The 22,373-nt window shown below is 39.5% G+C and overlaps 1 protein-coding gene across 1 annotated transcript in view; it reads right to left on the bottom strand.

The window, feature by feature from the left end:
- Vwa8 (von Willebrand factor A domain containing 8) overlaps positions 1 to 22,373 on the bottom strand; it is a 315,245-nt gene that overhangs the window by 212,761 nt on the left and 80,111 nt on the right. The window contains exons 10-12 of the mRNA XM_028752706.1: positions 16,120 to 16,251; positions 13,892 to 14,026; positions 13,731 to 13,808 (exon numbers count right to left, since the gene is read on the bottom strand). Coding sequence (XP_028608539.1) covers positions 13,731 to 13,808; positions 13,892 to 14,026; positions 16,120 to 16,251 — 345 coding nt within the window. The remainder of the gene's footprint in view (positions 1 to 13,730; positions 13,809 to 13,891; positions 14,027 to 16,119; positions 16,252 to 22,373) is intronic.

Raw genomic sequence — 22,373 nt, 5'->3', positions numbered from 1 at the left:
CTCTTCAATACACCACTATCACTACACAGTATCATATAGATATATATACTGTCATATGCAATATGATATATAGTGCTATGTATAATATCAGATCATACAAGCAATCCAAGTGTCTGCAGTGGAACTCAAATAAAATGTCATTACACCCAATTTTTGAGACTGTCAAGATGTCATACAACATTCAAAAAAATAAAAAGTAAGGCGCTCTTGAAATAGGCTTTATTTGAAAATGATCAGCAGTTTATGGAAATTATATTCCTTTATTATACTCTTTTGTTTATTAAAAGCTAGCAAGTACAAAAACCAGAACATACTGAAAAACCAAGTGTGAGGCACAAGACACCAGCACTCTAAAGGAAACCAGGCCAGTGTCCAGGGCATTCCAAGTTAAACACATGGTACTTGGGAGGACACAAGTCAGTCATTTCTAATTTCACAGCAAGCCTGGCTGCTGCTTATTGCTTTTAACGGTGTACAATCTAAAGGGGAAGAAAATGGCTTATGAATTAATCATCTATTTTCTGTTCTACAAACGTGGAGCCTTATTTTCTTATCCTCACTTTTGAAAGACAGGAAATGCCACTTTACTGGCCTACTTGTGAGTGGGCTAATCTCTGGTAAGTAACTTCTATTACTTCAAAGAAATTTTAAAAATTATCAAACCTTACAAAACTATTGTTAGAAAACATAAAGAAAGTTGTAGTATCTGCACTGAAATTACTCTATCTCAAAATTGGGTGGCTCGCCTTACCTTGCCATGAATGTGGAAGTTCCCAGATGTCAGATGATCAAAACCATTGTGCATTTCTTGTTAGGGAACACTGAACAGTGTCAATATGTTTGAGAATCACAACAACAACTGGACAAGCACACTCAACTACCTGATGAACACCATAGCAGGTGCTCTTCTACTAACACTTTTAGATTTCCTACTCTTTAGGGGGAAATATATTCTTCAGCAAAGCAGACTCTGCATGCCATGTAGTGTTTTATGGTCTAGCCCACTGGCTAATCCTGTTCTACCAAATACTTATTTTATAATGATATTTTTTTACCACCTGCTTTATAGCTTTTTAAAAGCCATAATTGAAATGTGTCTACACATATAATTTCAAAGGAAAAAAATCAAAAGAATGCCTAAACTTAACAGCAAAAAAATAATTCATTAAATATATCCTTCAACAAATAAATGGGTACACTCTACCCCAAAAGCATGATGATTAAGTCAGATACTTGCAGCAAAGCATAGAACTATTGTGAATATGGACACTATAAAGACAGATGTATGTATGTATGTATGTATGTATGTATGTATGTATGTAAATCAAATATTTAGTATGGCAACAGTCTCAGTGATGTATCATCTTCAAAAATGTGGTGGTTTGAATGAGAATGGCCCCCAAAGGTGCATATATGTGCATGTATAGTCAGGAGGGAGCAGAACTGCTTGAGAGGGATTAGAAGGATTAGGAGGTGTGGCCTTGTTGGAGTAGATGTGCCCTTGTTGAAGAAGGTGTGTCATTGGGGATGGGCTTTGAGGTTTTAAAAGCTCGCACCAAACCCAGCCTCTTTTTTTTCTCTGCCTGCTGTCTATAGATCAGTATGTAAAGTTCTCAGCTACTCCTCCAGCACCATGCCTACCTGCTTCATGCCATAATGATTATGAACTAACCCTCTGAAACTATAGGAAAGCCCCCAATTAAACACTTTCTTTTATAAGAGTTGTTGTGGTCATGGTACCTCTTTACAACAATAAAACAGTAACTAAGACAATGCAGCAGACAATGTGTCCTACTTTGCTTTCTAATTCACCATGACCAAAACCAGCAAGAGAAAGAAAGAGTCGATTTCATCTTACATCTCTCAGGTCACAGGCCATCATTGAAGAAGTCAGGACAGAAACCGAAGCAAACACCAGGGAGTACCACTGCTTCCTTTTTTCACTCTTCATGACTTACTCAACTTGTTTTATTTTTCCTTTCTTCCTTTCCCTTTCTTTCCTTTTCTTCCTTCCTTTTTAAAAATACAACCCAGAACCACCTGGCCAAGGAGTAGCATTCCCACATCAATCATTAACCAAGAAAATACCACCAGATTACCCTACAGGACAATCTGATGGAGGCACTTTCTCTTCCCTCACAGGGCTATTCTCATTCCCAATGATGTCCATGTCTTAAGCTCTAGAGCCTAGGAATATGCTGCCTTACTTCAATCACAAAAGGAACTTTGAAGACAGGATTCAATGAAGAACAATCTGGGCCAATCCTACATTATAACATGTGTCTTAAAAATAAAGGTTTTTCTCAACTGTGAACAAGAAAGAGAAATAGCAGAGTAAGAAGAATCTGGAGCCCTCTTCTCTGGAAAGAAATTGATATAGAGCCTGTCAAACCAACAGTTTAATTTCTTCATAATTTGAAATATAATTTCTAACCAAGATTTAAAATACAGATTTAACTAAGGAAAATATTGTTAAATCTAACCACCACTTCACTTTTAACCTTTACATATAAAAAAATAGTAATCATAAAATCAAAAGATAAATGAAAAATTGAGAAAGTAAAAAAAGTCAGCCAGGCAGTGGTGACGCACGCCTTTAATACCAGCACTTGGAAGGCAGAGGCAGGTGGATTTCTGAGTTCGAAGGCAGCCTGGTCTACAGAGTGAGTTTCAGAACAGCCAGGACTACACAGAGAAACCCTGTCTCGAAAAACCACAAAAAAAAAAGTCAATAAATCTAGTACATTAAAAATTCAAAAATCAGGGCTGGGGAGATGGCTCAGCTGTTCTTCCAGAAGACCTGGATTTAGTTCCCAGCACCCACACTGTGGCTCATGACCATCCAAACTCCAGTTCCAAGAGATCTGGCACTCTCAGTGGCCTCCATGTGTCCTGCAAACATATGGTGCACATGCATCCATACAAACAAAACATTTATACACATAAAATAAAATTGACCTTTTATTTTATGTGTATAAATGTTTGGGTTTATTTTTAAAAATGAAAGACTTGATATAGAAAATAAGCAAACAAAATGAACAGATGAATTATAAAGATATCAAAATGGGCCTTAAAGAATATGAGATTCTTTATTAACAACTGTATCTTAATAAAACTCTTACATAAAAAAAAATAGAAGATTCAACTCTTACCTAAGAAAATTAAAGCTGTACTAAGATGCATCTCTAACTGTCAGACGGGCGAATACTGAGCACTCAAGACAGTTAGTGGTTCTGGTGGAAAGTCAAATGGCCCAGCTCTTTCAGAGGAAAGTTAGAGTAAGTCTATCGGAAGAAGCAGATCTATTTACTTAGCAATGGACTGACTTCCAGCATTATCCTGAAAATGTACTTCCAACCACATGAAATACAAACAAACAAGGTTTTAATTTCAATTTAGTTTTTGATCACACCTTATAAACTACTCAATATTCTATACATGAAAGATTGAGTCTATTCTAGTTCACTTTGATTGAATCACCTACAGCTGGGAAAGGACAAAAATAATATTAACAAAGATGAAAATACATTTGCCTTTAGCTGATCATTCCTATCACAAAAAGGACCTGGGACGTAGAAACTGAGAGCTTCCTCCCTTTCTGACTAGAAGCTCCTGGGACAGTTGTCAAGGGGACACAGAGCTCAACAGTCTGTGTCCCTCATCTCAGCACACAGGTTGAGCTGTTGGACAGGGACAGGCAAGCAAAAGACATAATATTAAAATTCTCTTGTCTAAGAGAATATTAAGATATTAAAATTCTCTTAGACAAGAGAATTTTAATATTATCTTGCCAACTATAAAAAATGGCTACAAGGTATAAAAATGAAGTTAGAAAGAGCAAAAAAAATATTAGAAAAAAAATTGGGCAAAACAGAGTGAAAAATGGCAGTGTGGGGAGCCAAGACTGGTTAGGCTGGTTAGGTAGGCTGAGGTGCATGGGCAAAGCCTCTGTGGACTACGGACTACACGGAGGCATACACACAACAGGAAACTGTGACAAGGTTCTCAGCATTTAAAAGCAAAAAGCAAGGACCAGCAGCAGAGATGGGGGGGGGGGGGAAGGAATGCAGCTCAACTCAGCTGCAGGAAGAAAAGCTTAACTAAGGAGCTAATGGTGACCCTAAAATGCTAATGTGCCCCATACAGGGACTGTTTTCATTCAAAGTCCCAGAAATGTATATCCCCTTAAAATTCTAATTTGACTTAATATAGCCTTTAATCCAACTAGCATCTAGGAGAAGGAGAGGTCAAACCCAGTGCACTTACCACATGTCAAAAACAAAACAAAAAAAAAACTAGCTTTCTGGCTGGGAAGGAAAAGAACAATAATTCCCTGCCTCAAAACTGACAAAGAATAAAAATTGAAAAGATTCCGCCCTAACACACAAGCCAAGTGACTTGAGATTTTACAGCCTAGTATGAAATATCGTTTATGTACTGCCGCAAATCTGTTAAAACCCCATTTTCCTGTGACTTCATATGAAACTAGTTATAAAAACAGTCATGATAAGTACAGCAAAACTCATGGATTAAGTGCGCCTCTGCGCAGAGACAAACAACAGGATGTCTTCCTTCGTCTCTATAGAAACAGTGGTAGGTCCTCACTTGCTCCTACTCCGCTCTTCATATTGGGCCAGGCTCTCAAATGTTCCCATTAATTACGAAAACAAATTGATTCTTTAGTCTCTCAAATTCATCATTTGTCCCAAAAGATCAATGAACTTTATTAAAAATATGAAACTAAAAGCAAATTTTTATGCTTGATCTCAGGAGCTTAATTTCTAGCATGAAAATTACTTGACTGGCAATTAGCAAACTACACAGCACAGATTTTGACGCAGTTCACTGCAGGCTGCCCTGCACAGGAAAAGAAGCAAGTTCAAGCAGGTTAAGTTTTTCTATTTCTCTATTCCTTCCCACATTCCACTTCCAGCAACTGTTCTGTTCATGGATGTCCTCTAAAGATTAATAAACAGACTGGGAAGCCAGAATATGTGATGAGTTTGCTCATCTCTAAAATAAATTTCTAAAGTCAGTGAAGTATATGCAAATCATAGGCAAAATATTCATCAGGAGAAACCTATGCCTTTCAGTTATGATTGGTTTCAGAGAGAACCGATTGATAAAACATGACTAAATGACATTCTGCCTAGAAACAAAGGCTGGCTTTACAAGTTGTGGTAGTTTGAATATGCTTGGCTCAGGGGGTGCTACTATTAGGAGTTATGGCCTTGTTAGAGTAGGTGTGGCCTTGTTGGAGGAAGTGTGTCACTATGGGCATGGGATTTAAGACCCTCATCCTAGCTCCCTGTTAGCCAGTCTTCTAATTCTCAACTGTTCCTGCACCATGCCTGCCTGGATGCTGCAATGCTCCTGCCTTGATGATAATGGACTGAACCTCTGAACCTGTAAGCCAGCTCCAATTAAGTGTTGTCCTTATAAGAGTTGAATTGGTCATAGTGTCTGTTCACAGCAATAAAATCCTAACTAAGACACAAGTCAAATATGTCTTAAATTAGGATTTCTGCTTCCTTGACATCAATAAACTTGGGGAGGAAAGGGTTTATTTCATCGTACACCTGGTAGTCCATCCATCATCCAGGGAAGTCAGGGCAGGAACTCAAGGTAGGCACCTGGAGTAGGAACTGATACAGACTTGATGAAGGACTGCTGCCTACTGGCTTGCTCCTGGTGGCTTGCTCAGCCCACTTTCTTATAAACCTCAAGACTACCAGCCTAGAAGTGGCACTGCTCAGCGTGAGCTGGGCCCTCCTGCATCATGAACAACCAAATAAAAAAAATGGCCCCACAGACTTATCCATAGGCCAATATAGAGGTAGCATTTTCTCAACTATGTTTCTTCTGCCAAAATTATTTTAACGTATGTCAAGTTGATATAAAACTAGCCAGCATGATTGACCCCTTTACAACTTGATAGACAAACACAGCACCATTAGTCATATTTCTTTTCTTTTTGTTCATCCCCAAGATCTCATAGGATTAATATCACAATACAAAACATTCCAACTTGGAAAGTCCCACGGTCTTTAGAAGTTCAATCTCTCTAAAATATCTAGTCTCTTCGAATGTTCAAAGCCTCCACCCCCTCCCAAATCCTAGTCTCTAAATTATCCCAAGTTTCCCTAAAATCTTAAAATTCTCTCTAAAATATTCTATGTAAAACTCCAAAGTCTCCATAAAATTCCAAAATACCTTTAAAAGTTCAAAATCTCTCATCTGAGTGCTCTTACAAAATAAAAATAAGTTAAATATTTTGTCATTCAAAGTGGGAAGAACTAGGGTGCAGTCATAATCAGACCAAAGTAAAGCCAAAATTCTAGAGTGTAAAAAGTTCAGTGTTTCTGGTCTTCTTGTGGAACTGCTAACGGTGAGAACAGGAGCTGTCTCTGATTCTGCTGTCTGCCTTTGGCACCCTTCTGCCCGACTGGGTTGCCTTCTCTAGCCTTAATAGAAGAGGAGGCGCCAACTCTTAAATGCAACTTGATATGCCATGGCTGGTTGATATCTATTAGAGGCTGGCCCTTTTCTGAGGAGAAACAGAGGAGGAGTGGGTTGGGGGAGGGTGTGGAGGGGAACAGAAAGGTAAGAAGGACTGTGAGGAGAGAAGGAAGGGGAAATTGTGGTCAGGATATAAAATAAAAGTAAGTTAAAGCCAGGCAGTGGTGGCGCACGCCTTTAATCCCAGCACTTGGGAGGGAGAGGCAGGCGGATTTCTGAGTTCGAGGCCAGCCTGGTCTACAGAGTGAGTTCCAGGACAGCCAGGGCTACACAGAGAAACCCTGTCTCGAAAAACAAAACAAAACAAAACAAAACAAAACAAAAAAAAGTAAGTTAAAAGGTTTAGTACTTGACATCCGGGACCCCCTCAGGACCTCTAGACTCCGAGGGAGGGACCCTGGCACAGCTCCACTCCTCCAGCTCTACTGCCCCAAGTACACACAGCTTGTCACCTAGGCTCAGGCTAGCTCCACACCACAGCTGCAGTTGTCCTTGGTGGTTGTCCCATGGTACTGACATCTCTAAGATTCCATAAGAGTGTTCCCTGTAACTGGGATGTAACTTCACCAATAACCACCTGGGACTTAGGGACTTTAATCTTTGCCACATGGTGTCACATCTCAGCCTCTCTCCATAACCCCTTCATACCAGTATTACCTGGGAAACCCTTGTTTCCAAATTTGGCTGCCAGCAAGAGGTACATACAAGCTTGACCCTCTCTGGACCCCAGTTTCTGTGTGCTGACACAGGGGGCAGCTTGGTTTTTTTTTTTTGAGACAGGGTTTCTCTGTGCAGCGTTGGCAGTCTTGAAACTCGCTCTCTAGACCAGGCTGGGCTCAAACTCAGATCCACTTGTCTCTGCCTACAGAGTGCTGGGATTAAAGGCATGAGCCACCACTACCCAGTGAGCCACAGATTCTTAATTCAGAATATTCAACTGTCCTAATAGGCTTTAAAGAACTCTGAAACTTCACAAGTCAGGCCTCCAGAGTCTGCATTGTTCTTAACATACTTGCCTTCCCAGCTCCTGCAGAGAAGTCCACTGAGCTCCGAGCACTAGATGTCTTTTCCATCTCATTCAAAGCTTCAAATGCCACCACAGTTCTCCCCCAAACACATTTATGCCTGTCACAGCATCATCTCATTATCTGGACATGAATTTTTTAGTTAAGAGTTTCTATTGCTGTGACAAAACACCATGACCAAAATCAATTTGGGGAAGAAAGGATTCTTTTATCTTACATCTGTAGTCTATTATTATCCAGGAAGGTCTGGGCAGGAACTCAAGATAGAAACATGGAGGTGGGAACTGATACAGAGGCCATTTACTAGCTACTTACTCTTCATGGCTTACTCAGCCTGCTATCTTATAGAACCCAGAACCACCAGCCTAGGGATGGCACCACCCACTGTGGACTGGACCATACCACATTAACAATCAACTGAAAAATGCATCACAGGTTTCCTCCATGTCAATTGGGCGGGGGTTGGGGGGTGGCGGCGGTATTTTTCAATAGAAATTGCCTCCTCCAAAATCAGTCTAGCTTGTGTCAAGTTGACATAAAACTATCCAGCACAAGAAGTGTATTAAGAAACAGAATAATCTTGTATTAGGAAACAGAATAACCTGTTATCCACTTTAAAACTTGCAACTTTCTATCTATCAACAAACTGAACAGGAAAGCAAATAACATTAACATATTTTTATGAGATTATTGTCACACTCCAAAACTATATAAAAATGTGTTCTCAGATTCTAAAATTATTCTTTCACATGTTAAGGTAATACTTCAATAATAGGATACTTTGAGTGGTTTTCCAGTATAATTAAGAGATCTAAATTATTAGAAATCATATATGTAATGTGTTACTTAGTTCTTTTCAAGTGGACAGGAAAATAAAGCAAAGATAAGTTTAGACAAGAAGTGTAAAACTATCAATGCAAACTGATACACAAAGCAGTGTTTGGAAAAACCCATGAGGTCTGTAAAGTATTTCTGGCTTTATTAGAACAGGAGTTTTCTTTTAAAGTTAAAAAATGTTGACACTTTTATAAATATTACAAAGTTTGAAAGATTGTAAGTGCCAGAGAGGATCAGGAGTTCCCTGTGTGATTCTGTCTCCTGGTAATGTCAGGCACTCCACTCATAAAGTCTCACCAATGACAGCCCAAACATGAGCTGAACAGGATGACACCAACAGACATGCTAAAGTGGACAGGAACGACCAGGATGTCTCACCCCTACACAATGGGATCACAGGCAACTAAGGAATGCTGAGAGTGGGAGAAACGGAAGTGCCCTACAGAAGAGCACACCAATTAGTTATCCAGTACCAAATGGTCAGTCCAGAAAATATACACACAAGTAAAATTATACCCACTGAAGTTATACTTAGAAATATATATGCGTATAAACATGCACAATTAATTTTAAAAGAAAGCAAGGAGAGGTATATGGGAGAGTTTGGAGGAAGAAAAGGGGAAATTGTGTAATTATAATCTCAAACAATAAAAATAGATTCTTTAAAAGGAAAAAAATATCTGTCTTCCTAAAAATGTCTTGTGATCTAATATTTATAGTCATGTATTGCAAAGTATATCAATTCCGTTTTCCTTCAGTATTTAGTAGAGACTCATTTTTATTGTAAACTAACTAGAAGGCTGACGGGGTCAGGGCGGTGAGATGGTGAGGCGAGGTTCTCAACTGGTCTCTGTGGTGAGGTGTGAATGCATATGGCAGACGAGCAAGCATCTGAAGCAGCACAGTTATCCCTGCTAATTTTAATCTCTTTATCTTAGTTTAAATTCATTTCTTATACATATATGTATCTTCATATATCTCTCTCAAGATTATGGAGATTTGCAGCAAATATTAAATCTTTTGAATCTGTCCATCACATTATTTTAATGATCTTTATCTTATTTTGCCCTCTACCTTTAGCTGTCTTCATTGAAATAGGAAAATGAGAACTATATAAAAGAGTAGAGACTCTCTCTGGTCGACTCACAGGACAGGGACAAGGAACTTTAAAGTACATGAAAGGAATCGTCAACACTATCCCTTGTATTGGGAGCAGCTCACAAAATGTTCTACCAAACAACACTAATAACAGCTTCAAACATGACTTTGCAGAAATAAGAATGGTTAAGGCCGTCTTGTAGCTGACTGTGTGTGGCGTGCATGCCTGCACGTATATTCCACAGTACACATATGGAATTTAGACAATGGCTTCAGGAGTCAGTTCTCCTCTTCCACCGTGCTGATGCACGTCACTGTCACTGGAGGCTTACTCCAAGCTGGCTCACAACAGACTTTTCAGGTAGGCTCCAAGGAGTGAACACAGGCAATTGGATCTGTGAGACCAACATTTCACGTTGTGAGCCATCTTCCGAGCCCAAAACACTTTAAATATATTTAGTATGAGAAATAATTAAATTATAGGGCTTGAGAGATGGTTCAGCAGTTAAACACAATGGCTGCTTTTCCAGAAAACCCAGATTTGATTCTCACCACCTACATGACACCTCACAACTCTCTATAAGCCCAAATCCAAAGGATCCGATGCCCTCTTCTGCCTCTGCCAGCACGAGGCACACTTAGAGAGTTCAGACATACATGCAGGCAAAACATCCATACATATAAAATAAAAATTAAAAATAAGTAATTATGAAGTATAATTAAATAAGCAAAATACACAAATGCTGCCCTAAAATAAAAGTAAACAGTATCGCCTTCTCATCCAAACCTGGTCAAAGAATGAAGATAGAAATTCTTCCTTATGCAGGATACTGCCAACACTGGTACAACCAAAGATGTAGCATCAAACAACATCAGGAAAGCATGTGCTAGGAGAGAGTACTACAGAAAACATTTTAAAGCTGAGCACAATGCACAGGGTTTTATTCCCTGCACTTGAGGCAGAGACAGGCAGATCTCTGTGAGTTTAAGGACAGCCCAAACTACATGAATAAGGCCCATCTCCAAAAACAAAACACAAAATTAAGGGGAGGGGGGTAGGGATTTCACTCTAAGAAACCAGCTACACACTTTCTTTTAAAAAAATAAGAAGCATAAATATACAATATATACACCCACCAAAACAGTCCATCTAAAGACAGTTTAGAATAACTCATAAGTGAGATAAAAGATTCATACACAAAAACTGTAAAGAAATAAAGGGAAACATAAATAAACGAAAAGGAATCCTGTTCAATTGCCTGGAGGATTTACTAAACTAACTAACCCACAGAATCAGTGCTTCTCTCAAAAATCTCAATCTCATCTTCAAAAACAGAAACAGAAAATCCATCTAAACCTACCATGAAATTTCAAGGAATCTTGTGAGCAAGGAAAGGAACAGTAGATGAAAGCTCACAGATCATTCTGAGACTTCAGGTAACTGAGCAATGTGTGATAATGGAGCACGGCCAAGTACACAGACAACGCTAGGGACAGAGAGCTTGGAAGGAAACCCTTGTGCATCTGATTAACTGACCCTAATAAAAATGATGCAATTATTTAACAAGGGGAAAACAGGTCTTTTAAATATTGGCTCTGGAAAATGCTGAACTTACCTGGAAAAGATCAAAGTTGTATCCTACCTAATGTGACATATAGGGTTTTTTTTTTCAAAATTAATTAGAAGCTCAAATTTAAGACCTAAAATAGTGAAGCTCTTAGGAGAAATAGAAAAAAATCACATCCCTGGACTTGGCTGTGATTTACTGAACATTAAAAACATGAGCAGTAGAAGAAAATGATCACTGAACTTTAACTGAACAATGAAAGACTGTTGTGCATGAAAGTACACAACCACCAAGGAGAAAAGGAAATTTACAGCATCTGCCAATCACAGATTTGAGAACAGATTCTACATCCACTTTACAGAAGAGTGGTACCTATGGTATCAGGGGTTGAGGGTGGGCCTACAGCTGAAGACACCATACACTTAGGGCACATGACTTGGATGACTTAAGCTGAATTGAGCTTAAAGCCCGTTCCCTATGGTCTAGCTTAGATGGTTCCAGGTTCGGTGTTGCCAGCTGGAACACTCATGAACCATGACAATTACCAGCATGACAGGATATGCATGAAGGTGTAAGAAGTGGCACCCACATGTCAGGGGCAACCAACAGTTGTTCAATTGGACTTTAGGCTCACCTCAACAGGAAGGAAATCATTTCTGGTACTGGAACCTTAGCCATCTACCTGGGGTAGTGAAGTCAGACCTAAGAAAAGAATCTACTGCTGCTAGTTGGCTAGATTCTAATAACCCCTTACTTATCTTATACCTACAGATAAGTCACCCTCATCAAAGAAGCTTCTCTTTACAGCAAATGGAGACTATCACAGAAAATCACAACTGGACAGATTGTGGGCAGCAAGCCCCAGTGGATATATCTACATCACGGCCCCTAAATCTCTGCTCAGACAACACTGAGAAAGAGGGAACAGAAAGACTGTGAGAGCCAGGATACCAGGAAGTCTGCAGTATCTCTCCTAGAAACAAGACTGGAACAATACCAGTATCAATGGATGTTACCCCAGAAGGGGAACACATACCTACACAAAGAACTATAAGCAACTAGTAACTGCCAGTAGAAGGAAAATCAGCCTCTCCCAGGGATGAGCCCTTTATTGGTTGTTCAACACCTCAGTCACTAGGGAATACAAATCAAACATACATTATATTGCCATTTTAAACCAGAAGGATGGCCATTATAAAACAGAACCAAAAGGTGAAATGGGCCTTGATGACAACATGGGAGGACTGAAACACTGCTGTGGGATGTGAACTTGCACAGCTGCAGTGGGGAGCAGATGCCCTAGGATCTAAAGATCAACATCCATGAACGACCTAACAGAACCCCGTAACAAGCAAGCAACCCTGTAACAAGGCTCATAACTGGAAACTAGAACAATGCAAGTTTTGTGACCAGAGGAAGATGTAACGATATTGTGTGTGTAGCAATACTATTCAGCCATGAAAATGAGTGACTTCCTGCTACATGCTCCAAGCATAAATATGGACACAATGTAAATTCAGTAAACTACACAGAAAATGACAAAAGACATCTGATTTCATTTTTATGAAGTAGCTAAAAATAAGCAAATTTACAGAGACAGGAAGAAAGTAAAATAGAGGTGATCAAGATGTAGGCAAGAATGGAACTTGGGTGCTATTAATTATTGGAATTAGAGTTTCTATTCAAAAGAAAAAGAAGGATGAAGAAGAGGAGGGGAAGGAGGAGGAGGGGAAGAGGAGGAAAAGAAGCCATCCTAGACAAAGCAACTAAGGCTGGTAAGATGACTCTGTAGGTAAAAGAACCCACCACCAACCCTGCCAACCTAAGTCCAATCCCTGGGACCTACATGGCAGAAGGAGAGAACCAACTCCAGAAGTTGTCTCTGAACTCCACATGCACACCACACATGCATACAAAATACACACACACACATGAAATAAACAAATATAGTAAAAAATGTTAAATGGTAATGGTTATACAACATTGTGAATATACTTAGTTCCAGTGAGTTCTATGGGCAAGTGGGCAAAGGTTACATAGCATGTCTTCTATAATAATGTAATAATAATTACCTTTTTCTGGAACGATGGGAACAACTGTCTCCTCACCCCAGATAGGGCACCAACAATAGAGCAAAGCTAGGAGAAGCAACTGGATTGATTCACATGGCCATGAGTGAGGGTTAGCTGCAGAAGCATGGCAGGATACTTGTGGGCAGCTACATCAGCAAAGAAATGTCTCCCACCCAAGAACTGTAAACGCCTGTATTGTGGGGGTGGGTGGGTGGGGGCACAGTGGTGCTCTGAGGTTGCTTGTGGACTGCTCTTGTGCTGCCTTGTCTGCTGCTCTGATCTCAAGAGAACTGCACCATGCCATGTCCAGAAGACAGAATTCAGCATCAGAGAATACTCAGTCTTTAGGCTTCCCCATTACTAACAAATGGATTCAGTGTGTATGGTGGATGCATGTTCATAAAATGTATCTCTATTGAAAAGCAGAACCTACTTTGGTATACACATCAGATGGTCTAGAATGCACTATCAAAAGTCTCTAACTAATATAACTGCTCTCTGATTTGAATGTTACTGCAGTTATAAATTACAACAAACACTCAACAGGTCAGAAGCACTGATGGGCTAAACACGTTTGTCTCCAGGCCAAGTCTGAGAAAGCAATGGCGTACCTGGTAGAGCATGATGGGCTCTATGCTGTATCCCAGGAGAGCAGCAAAGTTCTTAGCGATGACGGTTTTCCCACAGCCCTACAAACGGAAACACCATCAGGTAAGGGATGGGTCTACTCAAAGCTGAGAGCGAACGCTGACAATGAAGCCGTCATTCTTACCTTCCCTCCAATTAAACATATGTCCTTCACCATATGAGACTGCATCATCTCAGCCAGTAACTGCTTGTGACTTACAGTCTGAATGAACCGGTCAGGAGCACAAGGCTGGTTAACTGCTCTAGTCCCAGCTGGCACCTGTCAATTTAAAAAGGCAGGTAAAATTCACGTTTTTCAAAGAATAAGTAATAGGAAATTTACTATCATACATTTATTTTAATTCAACTCTATGCAATTATTTTTCCATTCCAACCTGATGATCCTTGTCAAATTCTACATTACTCATCCTTCTAAAATTGAAGTCCCTAACCATTAGGTATGTTCAGAACATGTCATTTTCATGTTCTTTCTAACTGGTCATTAAAAAAAAAAATACTAGACAGCATGACATTACTTTGTCTTAGACTCCAGCTGTAAGTACAACACCCACAGTTCCCACACACTAGACTCTCATCAGTGAGCTCCTCCTCCTTCCTGACAGCCACACCCAGCTCCTCTCCACTTTCTTCGTTTATCACTCTCACATATCTATCTGTGCAAATATTTCCTCCAATTCACCTGCTTTCTGCTTTTTAGTTTTCCTCTTTCCCCAGAATCATTGGGCTTTGGACCTTGATTGCTCTTTTCTTCTCAAGGGACATTTATTTTAAGATTTATTTTTCACGTATGTGTATGTATGTCTGTGTGGAGTGCCTGCAGAGATCAGAAGAGAACATCTAACCCCTCGAAGCTAAAGCACCAGGGGGTTGTCAGCCACCTGACATAGGTAACGGGAACTGAACTCTATCCTCTGGAAGGGCAGCAGGAGCTCCGAACTACTGAGCCATCTCTCCTTCCCGTGAAGGATGTTTTTTTAAATTAAATTTATTTTTAACTCATACATGAACTTAAAAATCATGTGTATAAGAAGGTTACTATATGACATTTCTATATTATGTATACATTGGGTGATGTTTAGAAAAGTGTCTAGTACTAACATAAAGGCTAACTGGAAGGGACAGGAGGCAATGAGCTTTCAGGGTCTTTACAAGGATGACCTGACTTGACCATTACACACTGTATATGCACATAAACCTAGATTACACCCACATCATACAACACTTCTCGTTTCTCTTCTTTTTTGAGGGAGTGAAAGACAGTTTCCCTATATCTAGCATATAAGAATCTAGTATACAAAATCAACCAAACAAAACAACAACAACAAAAAAACCCTACTATCTAAGAAATACTCACTAAATCCAATTAAGGACAGCCTGGATCATAATAATCATAGCTGATATTTAGCTCAAAGAATAAGTACAGCTATGTGATTAATATTAATATCACTATTTAAAAATTTATTACAATAGAACTTTGCTTAGTCACTTATAAGAAGGCAAACATTTGTTCTTTCCTATTTCCTTGTGCCCAGCATTTTCAAGCTGTGTTTTCTGGGGTTCCTGGAGCCCTTACAGCAATGCTTAGAAGACAAGGATGAAACTGACCTAAAGCTGGAGCTCCAGGACCACACCCCGTCCCCTCTCTAACAGTGTTCTGCAGCACAGCTTCCGTGCACACTGCTTCCTAAGCTGTGATGGGGTCTTTACTAGGGAAATTGTTTGAAAGCACTGTCTTTTTTCTCCATATTTATTAATTTTATACAACATTTTATCATGTTTTGCACTTCCTGCAATTCTTCCCAGATCCTCCCCGCACCCACTACCCATCTACTTCATGTTCTTTCTCTCTCAAGACAAAAAAAAAAAAAAAATTTAACAAACAAAAACCCAATAAAACAAAAAATGTGGAAACAAACAAAAGAGCTCACAAAAAGAAAGAAACAAATGTCACGGAGTTTGTTTTCTGTTGCCCACTATTTCTGGGCATGGAGCCTGCCCAGGAGTGTGGCTGATGTACCAGTGACACTCCACTGGAGGAAACCCGTTTTCCCTTTGCCAGTGGGTATCCATTTGAAAGTACTATTCCTTAGTGAGAACTCAAAGCACAAAACATTTTTGTTAATCAAAATTTGATTATGTCAGAGGTAAACTTCACATTTGTAAGAAAGGGTTCCTCATTCTGAACTTTCCCCAAACAACTCTGGGTTACCAAACAGATACAGCCACAAGATGATGGAGCTAGAGAGGTACAGCAGAACCCAAGACTTGGCAGGGGATCCAGAGCCTAACTTAGGTCACAAGAGTGGCCAGCATGAGACAGATTTTTAGGATGAATAAACCATGATGAAGTACCTTAATGGTCACCTCTTTTCCTGCAACCTGAATTGTCACGTGGGCGTGGGAGACGTGGTTGTCAGTCATCCTCTCCACTCTTATAATCTCTTTAGGAAGCAGGGAGTGTCCTGAACCTTGGAGCTCAAAGCGCTGTAAGTTACCAGAAAGATATATAATTTACCTTTCATTTCAGAATGTTAAATACCTGGAATACTATCCAATTAGAAGTGAAATCATTTCCATGTTATTTATATAAGCAGAAGCTTGAAGTTAATGAGAATGTTTTACTTTTTACTAATACCTTTCTTCTTGAACAATAATTAAAGATGATATAAAAATAGCCCCTAAAGTCTACCACTACAAAATAGAAATTCTCCATTCCTGAGCTGGCATAAGCTCATGATCCACATTTCTTGATAATTCAATATTACAATTTACTAAAATGGGATGATTCAATTCTAGAAACCACTTATTAAAACAGGCCTGTGTCAGGAGACAGCTGTCAATGTGTCCCCTAAATTCAGGAAAACAGAATTCAGATGTCATTCAGCAGTATCTCTGTGTAGCTAGCATAACCTATTAAAATCAATTGCAACAATCAGTTTTGCAGAGTATCTGGCATGGTGCCATCTCTGCATAGTTCCCAATTTTGTAAAATTAGGCTTAGAAAGTCAGAACCATTGATTGTTTCTTGATGTGAGCCAATTATTAACATTCTAACACTAACTACCTTATACCAGGTACTATATTAAAAATGAATACAGAAAGCAAATAAATATGTGAAAACATAGAAATAGCAATTGAAATGAATTAAAACCCATGCATAGGGTTTGTTGGATATGAAAAACAGAGGGGTTTTAAAAATATTAAACAGAAAAACTTATACTCATGTTAGAACATTATCAGTAAAGTGAAAGATATATGCAGGCCAACGCATGAACAACCATCTGCTATTGAAAAGGATGACAAAACTCCAGAAAACAGTATTCAGAAGAAAAGCATGTTCAAACTCAATATTCAAAAACAGCAGCCCAGTTAAGTCTTCATTCTGGAGCCTTAGATCCCACAGGCAATGACTCCTTTCCAGAAGCCTAAGAAAAAAATTATTTGTGTAACCATAATAAAGGAATTCTAGTGTTGTACCAAATCCACACAGCATACAGTAGTGTGATGAAAACTGCTTCCATATTACACCAAGTGACACACGGATCTCACGGAGTAACACAGTATTGCAAGGGAGAACCAACAGAAAGCAGCAAGGCACGGCCAAAGATGAGATGCATCTGAGTCAGACCAAACAGCCATTGTGTCCAGAAAAACAAACAGGTGGAATTAAAGGTATGTTCTCTCCAGAGACAGTGATGCAGGGCTGAAGTCAGAGCCTGTATTACAAGCAGAGCTACTGTTAACATTCAGAACAGTAGCAAAATCATAGTTATGAAGTAGCAATGAGAAATAATTTTATGGTTGAGGTGATACTATCATGAAGAACTGTATTAAAGGGTCACAGCATTAGGAAGGTTGAGAAGCACTGTACTAAATAATACTCTTTCTTCTTATGTTTAGACTATGGAACACAAAAGGAGAAATTGTACAGACCAAGTTCACCAGCTACTAAATATGTGGTCCTGTCGCTGTTCCTATGGGGTGCTTTCCTGTCAATAGCTACTCAAAGCATGGCTACTCTCCCAAGGAGTCAACAATGGAGCCTATCTAGTGGGTATCAGCAGGCAATCCAGGTGGCTCTCTTCTCACAACAGAGCCTTCAGATACAGAGCTTTATGAGAATGTCAGCCCTTTGGGAAAATACCACATGCATCTATTTGACTCACTCTGCAATCTCTAGATCCCAGAATGACATGGGATGTAGTCAGGGGTTGGCCAATAAAAGTTAGTTAAACAGAAATCCAAATGGGGGCACTGGAGAGATAGCTCAGCAGTTAAGAGCACTGACTGCTCTTCCAGAGTTCCTGAGCTCAATTCCCAGCAACCACATGGTGCCTCACAACATTCTGTAATGGGATCTGATGCCCTCTTCTGGTGTGTCTGAAGATAGCTACAGTGTACTCACATACATTAAATAAATAAGTAAATAGATAAATCCTTAAAAAAATACAAATGGAATTTTCCCCCTTTATCCTCAAAATCACCTCTGCTTTGAGGGCTGGAGACAGAACTAATCATTGACTGTTCTTGGAGAGATGTCAAGTTCAGTTCCCAGCACCCACATGGCAGCTAGCAACCCTCTAACACAGTTCCTTTTTCTGGCCTCCACAGGCTACAGGCATGCATGTAGTACACAATCAGATATGGAAGCAACATACTCATGTATCTAAAATATAAAAATCAAATAATCCTGTTTGAAAATTCATCTACTTTTTCATCAGAATTTTCTTTTCCTGCTTATTCAATAAAAAAGTTCTACTGTAAGTAACAGAAAGTTACTAGAATCACCATTCTGCCTCTAGTAAAATGATGTTTACATCATTCCAAAGCAAGGTACAGTGATGTTCTAGAAATGTTCTCTTGACCCAAGCCCTATAGACCATGTACCCATGAACTTTGGCCTTCGTTCCTATAAAGAAGTTTAACTATCTTGCTACAACAAACAGACATTCCTTGAGTTTACATCACTGTAGACCCCAGCACCTTCTGCTTCTGCTCAGCACCAAGCACATTTTACTAGCTGCACATCCTGGTCCAGCTCCCTTGTCTCTGTGGTGCTCGTCTACCCATCTGGTCTGGGCTTACATTCCTACTTCACTAGCACTGCTCTTGGTAAATCTAGAAACTACCACCAAAGTTTATAAACTCATTTTTTCCCTACTTTTACCACCTCTTCCTTCTCAGTCTACTCTGAAAGTTATCCCAACAACCTCACTCTGGGAAATATCAGGAGAGAACCATTCAATAAAAGTTACCAACTGAAAGAATATAGTACGCACTATGGTAAAGGTATCGCTTACATTCACTTTAGATGAACCTCACAGCCACCTATACATAACATAGCTTCAGATCATTTACGACTGCTACCTTACTGTGTACTCAGCCTGTTTAAACCTATCTTTAAGAGAACAACCTTACTCGCTTTGGATTTCCTATGTGGTTGACTTCTACAACTTAAGCTAATGCACTGCTATAATCTTAAATTATGAACTTTTCCATGCCCTTGCAGTAAGGTAATACATGTGTTTGCATATGTGTTATGATAACCATCTGCTAGAAACGGAAAATCGGGTGAAAGTGGCCTTATAAAATGCATATCCATCAAAAATGCTTAATATAAGTTGATATAAGTTGATAAGTCTATTAACAATGATGTTTGTAAAACTGCTATTGGGGTGAGCTTGGTTCAGTTGGAGTCAATGACTTCATCTCTTATAAAACTGTTAAAGATCTCTGTAAAATATCCTTCACTCCTCCCCTGATATGATGCTTTCTGTACTGTAAGTAAGTGCAAGTACAAAGTCCTTTGTTAGAGACACATATGGGTACACACAGAGACACAGACATGGGGACAGATTCACAAGACAGCATCTAAGCAGGCACAGATTCACACTCATACAAGAGACAGAAAGGGACAATGAAAGACGTGGGTAGAAGAGAAGCCAAGAATCCAAATCTGGGCTTGCTCTCAATTTAATGACACCAAGGGGAAATGCTTTGACTCCTTTCCTAATTTGACACCAACTTATTATTGTTAACTCTGAGCTTATTATTAATGTGTCCAAAATTATGTAATAGAATATAGGCTACATTGGTGGGGGACCAGAGAGAAAGAGAGAAAAAACATTCATTAATGCCAGATTGAGAAGGTACTGAGAACGCAATGAGGTCACAGTCGACTGGATACCAAAACCATCATGGAATGGGATCCTTTTCAATTTCATGGTTCCAGGAGGACTTGGTTATATTTCTTTATTTTAAAAAATAATTCTATTGTATTCAGATAAATTTAAGAAATCATCTATTTTTGTAAGTCCTGGTTTTTCTCTTGCAAATGTATGCAATACTGAACTGTGCCTGCCACAGCCCCTTTGACATCCCCATGTGACATCCAACATGCATCTCAATCAAACACGCTCAAACATGGGATCTTGATTTTCTACAGTCTCTCCATCCTCAACTTCATCAGTAAAATTCCACAATCCAAAAAGCTTATACTTCTCCTTGATTATTTGACTGAGTCCTGTATTCAGGTCTTTAGGAAAACATATTGGCTCTACCTCTAAACAACTTAAATGCATTTACCTGTTACCAGCCTCACTGCTGGCCAAAGCCCCCATAATCTCTCAACTGGATTAATATAACAGTCTACTAACTGATTTTCCTCAGCTTTCTCCCCAATACTCCACAGAGTTCCCATCTTAATCCTTAAATGATGATGCTTCCAGAATTCAGTATCTAGTTTTTCTTCTTTCTTTTCTTCTTGCTTCCAGAACCTATTAGATAATTCCCCATGAATTCAACTAACACTCACACAGTAATGATTCCTACACATTTATCCTTTTTTATTCCTTGAACACTCTGCTGACATGGGAAAGGACCCCAAAGCCCAGTAAAGACACCCATGGGATCCCAAAACAGCAAAAAGCATTTGCTACCTGGAAGTCTCTAGCCAAGAACCTCCCCTGCCGCATTCCCAACACCCTTCCACCCATCCCCACTCCTCCACTCCCCCATCCCCCACTGACCAGGCCCTACCTGGATTCAGTGTCTGTACCAGCACCAAGCATTTGTCTTTCATATCAAAACAGCTCTAGAAATAGAACTACAATTTAAAAGCTGCTAGACAAAGCCACCTAGAAAGCGCTAAGTCAGAGAGACCCCTGTAAGGAGCTGTCTATCCTCCTCACACACTCCCATCTCTGCTTGCTCATGTTAACTGACAGCATCTGCAGCTCACTTGTCTGAGTGGGGTTCATTTCTCTTGACCTCTCACTTGTGCACACAGTCTCCCACTCATGTTAACTGTTAGCAGCTAATACCTGTCATCCACCTCTGAGACATTTCTCATGCCTACTGCATTCCTGTTTTCACTGAACCATTGCTTTTACCAGAGCCACTCCTTTTTTAGCCACCGTGTTAGAAAATCACCATATTAAAACGTTATTAGTCTGCTGCCCCAACCAGACGGTAAATTCTCCAAGAGAAGCAATCAGATAGCATCTGTTTCTGCATCTCTAGAAGTCACTATGTAGACAATTATTTGCCAAATAATGAATGCTCAATTAATGTTTGCTGAACTAGATAAAAACATTAAATGTAAGATCTTTCCAAGTTTCAGAGTGAGAGAGAGATGGTTCAGACTATATTATCAATGAACAAGAGTGGCACACCCTTTCTAAATCTCCCAGGAAACACACTGATTTAGTCATTGTTATGACGGAGCCCTACTTAAGTGGGGCTGAGAGCCAAGACATGTTAGAAGAAGCCTGGATGCATCTATTACTAAACTGTAGGCAAGCACACCATCCTCAAAGCATGGCAAGATGAGAATGAAAGTATTCTCTTTCAGAGTCTTAACTAAAGCTAGAAATGATTCCATGGCTACAGAGATGTTTTAAGAACAGGAGCATCATGTGACAAGCACCATCTGGGGACTGAAGTCATTCCAGCCATGTCTATAGTTGGTTCAGAAGAAAGGAAAAGTATTCTGAGTTCTAGCTGACTGCATTTTCAGTGTGTAATAGGTTTTTCTTTAAAATGTAGTCTAATTAAATGATTACATTAAAATTCAAATGCAACTATTCATTAACTTTTATGATATCTACAAAACAAAATACATCCCTTCCTGATTTGTTCTATTAAAACAGATATGTCCTCCTTTATTATAACCCTTTCTAAATTAACTAAGGTCACGAACTTTCACATTTACTATCAAAACTATTTGAGGATATTGTTCAGATATAAGCATTAGCTTAAGATATGCCCTGAAAAAATAAGAGAGAAAAATTTAAGGTAGCAAATATGTCAGAGTATCCTAAAAGAGATAAAGAGCTACAGCAATGTGCAGCCTGCTCCACTGCTAAGAGAGGACAGTCAGTACTCTGTGTGGAGAGGACATTCAGTACTCACTCATGTGTGTAGAGGACATTCAGTACCCACTCGTGTGTGTAGAGGACAGTCAGTACTCATGTGTGTAGAGGACATTCAGTACTCACTCATGTGTGTAGAGGACATTCAGTACCCACTCGTGTGTGTAGAGGACAGTCAGTACTCACTAGTGTGTGTAGAGGACAGTCAGTACTCACTAGTGTGTGTAGAGGACA

Source organism: Grammomys surdaster, unplaced genomic scaffold, assembly GCF_004785775.1.
Source record: "Grammomys surdaster isolate TR1022 unplaced genomic scaffold, NIH_TR_1.0 125934, whole genome shotgun sequence".
Taxonomy (NCBI): Eukaryota; Metazoa; Chordata; class Mammalia; order Rodentia; family Muridae; genus Grammomys; species Grammomys surdaster.
Note: the sequence above shows the minus strand (reverse complement) of the source record. Positions and strands in the feature narration are given on the sequence as shown.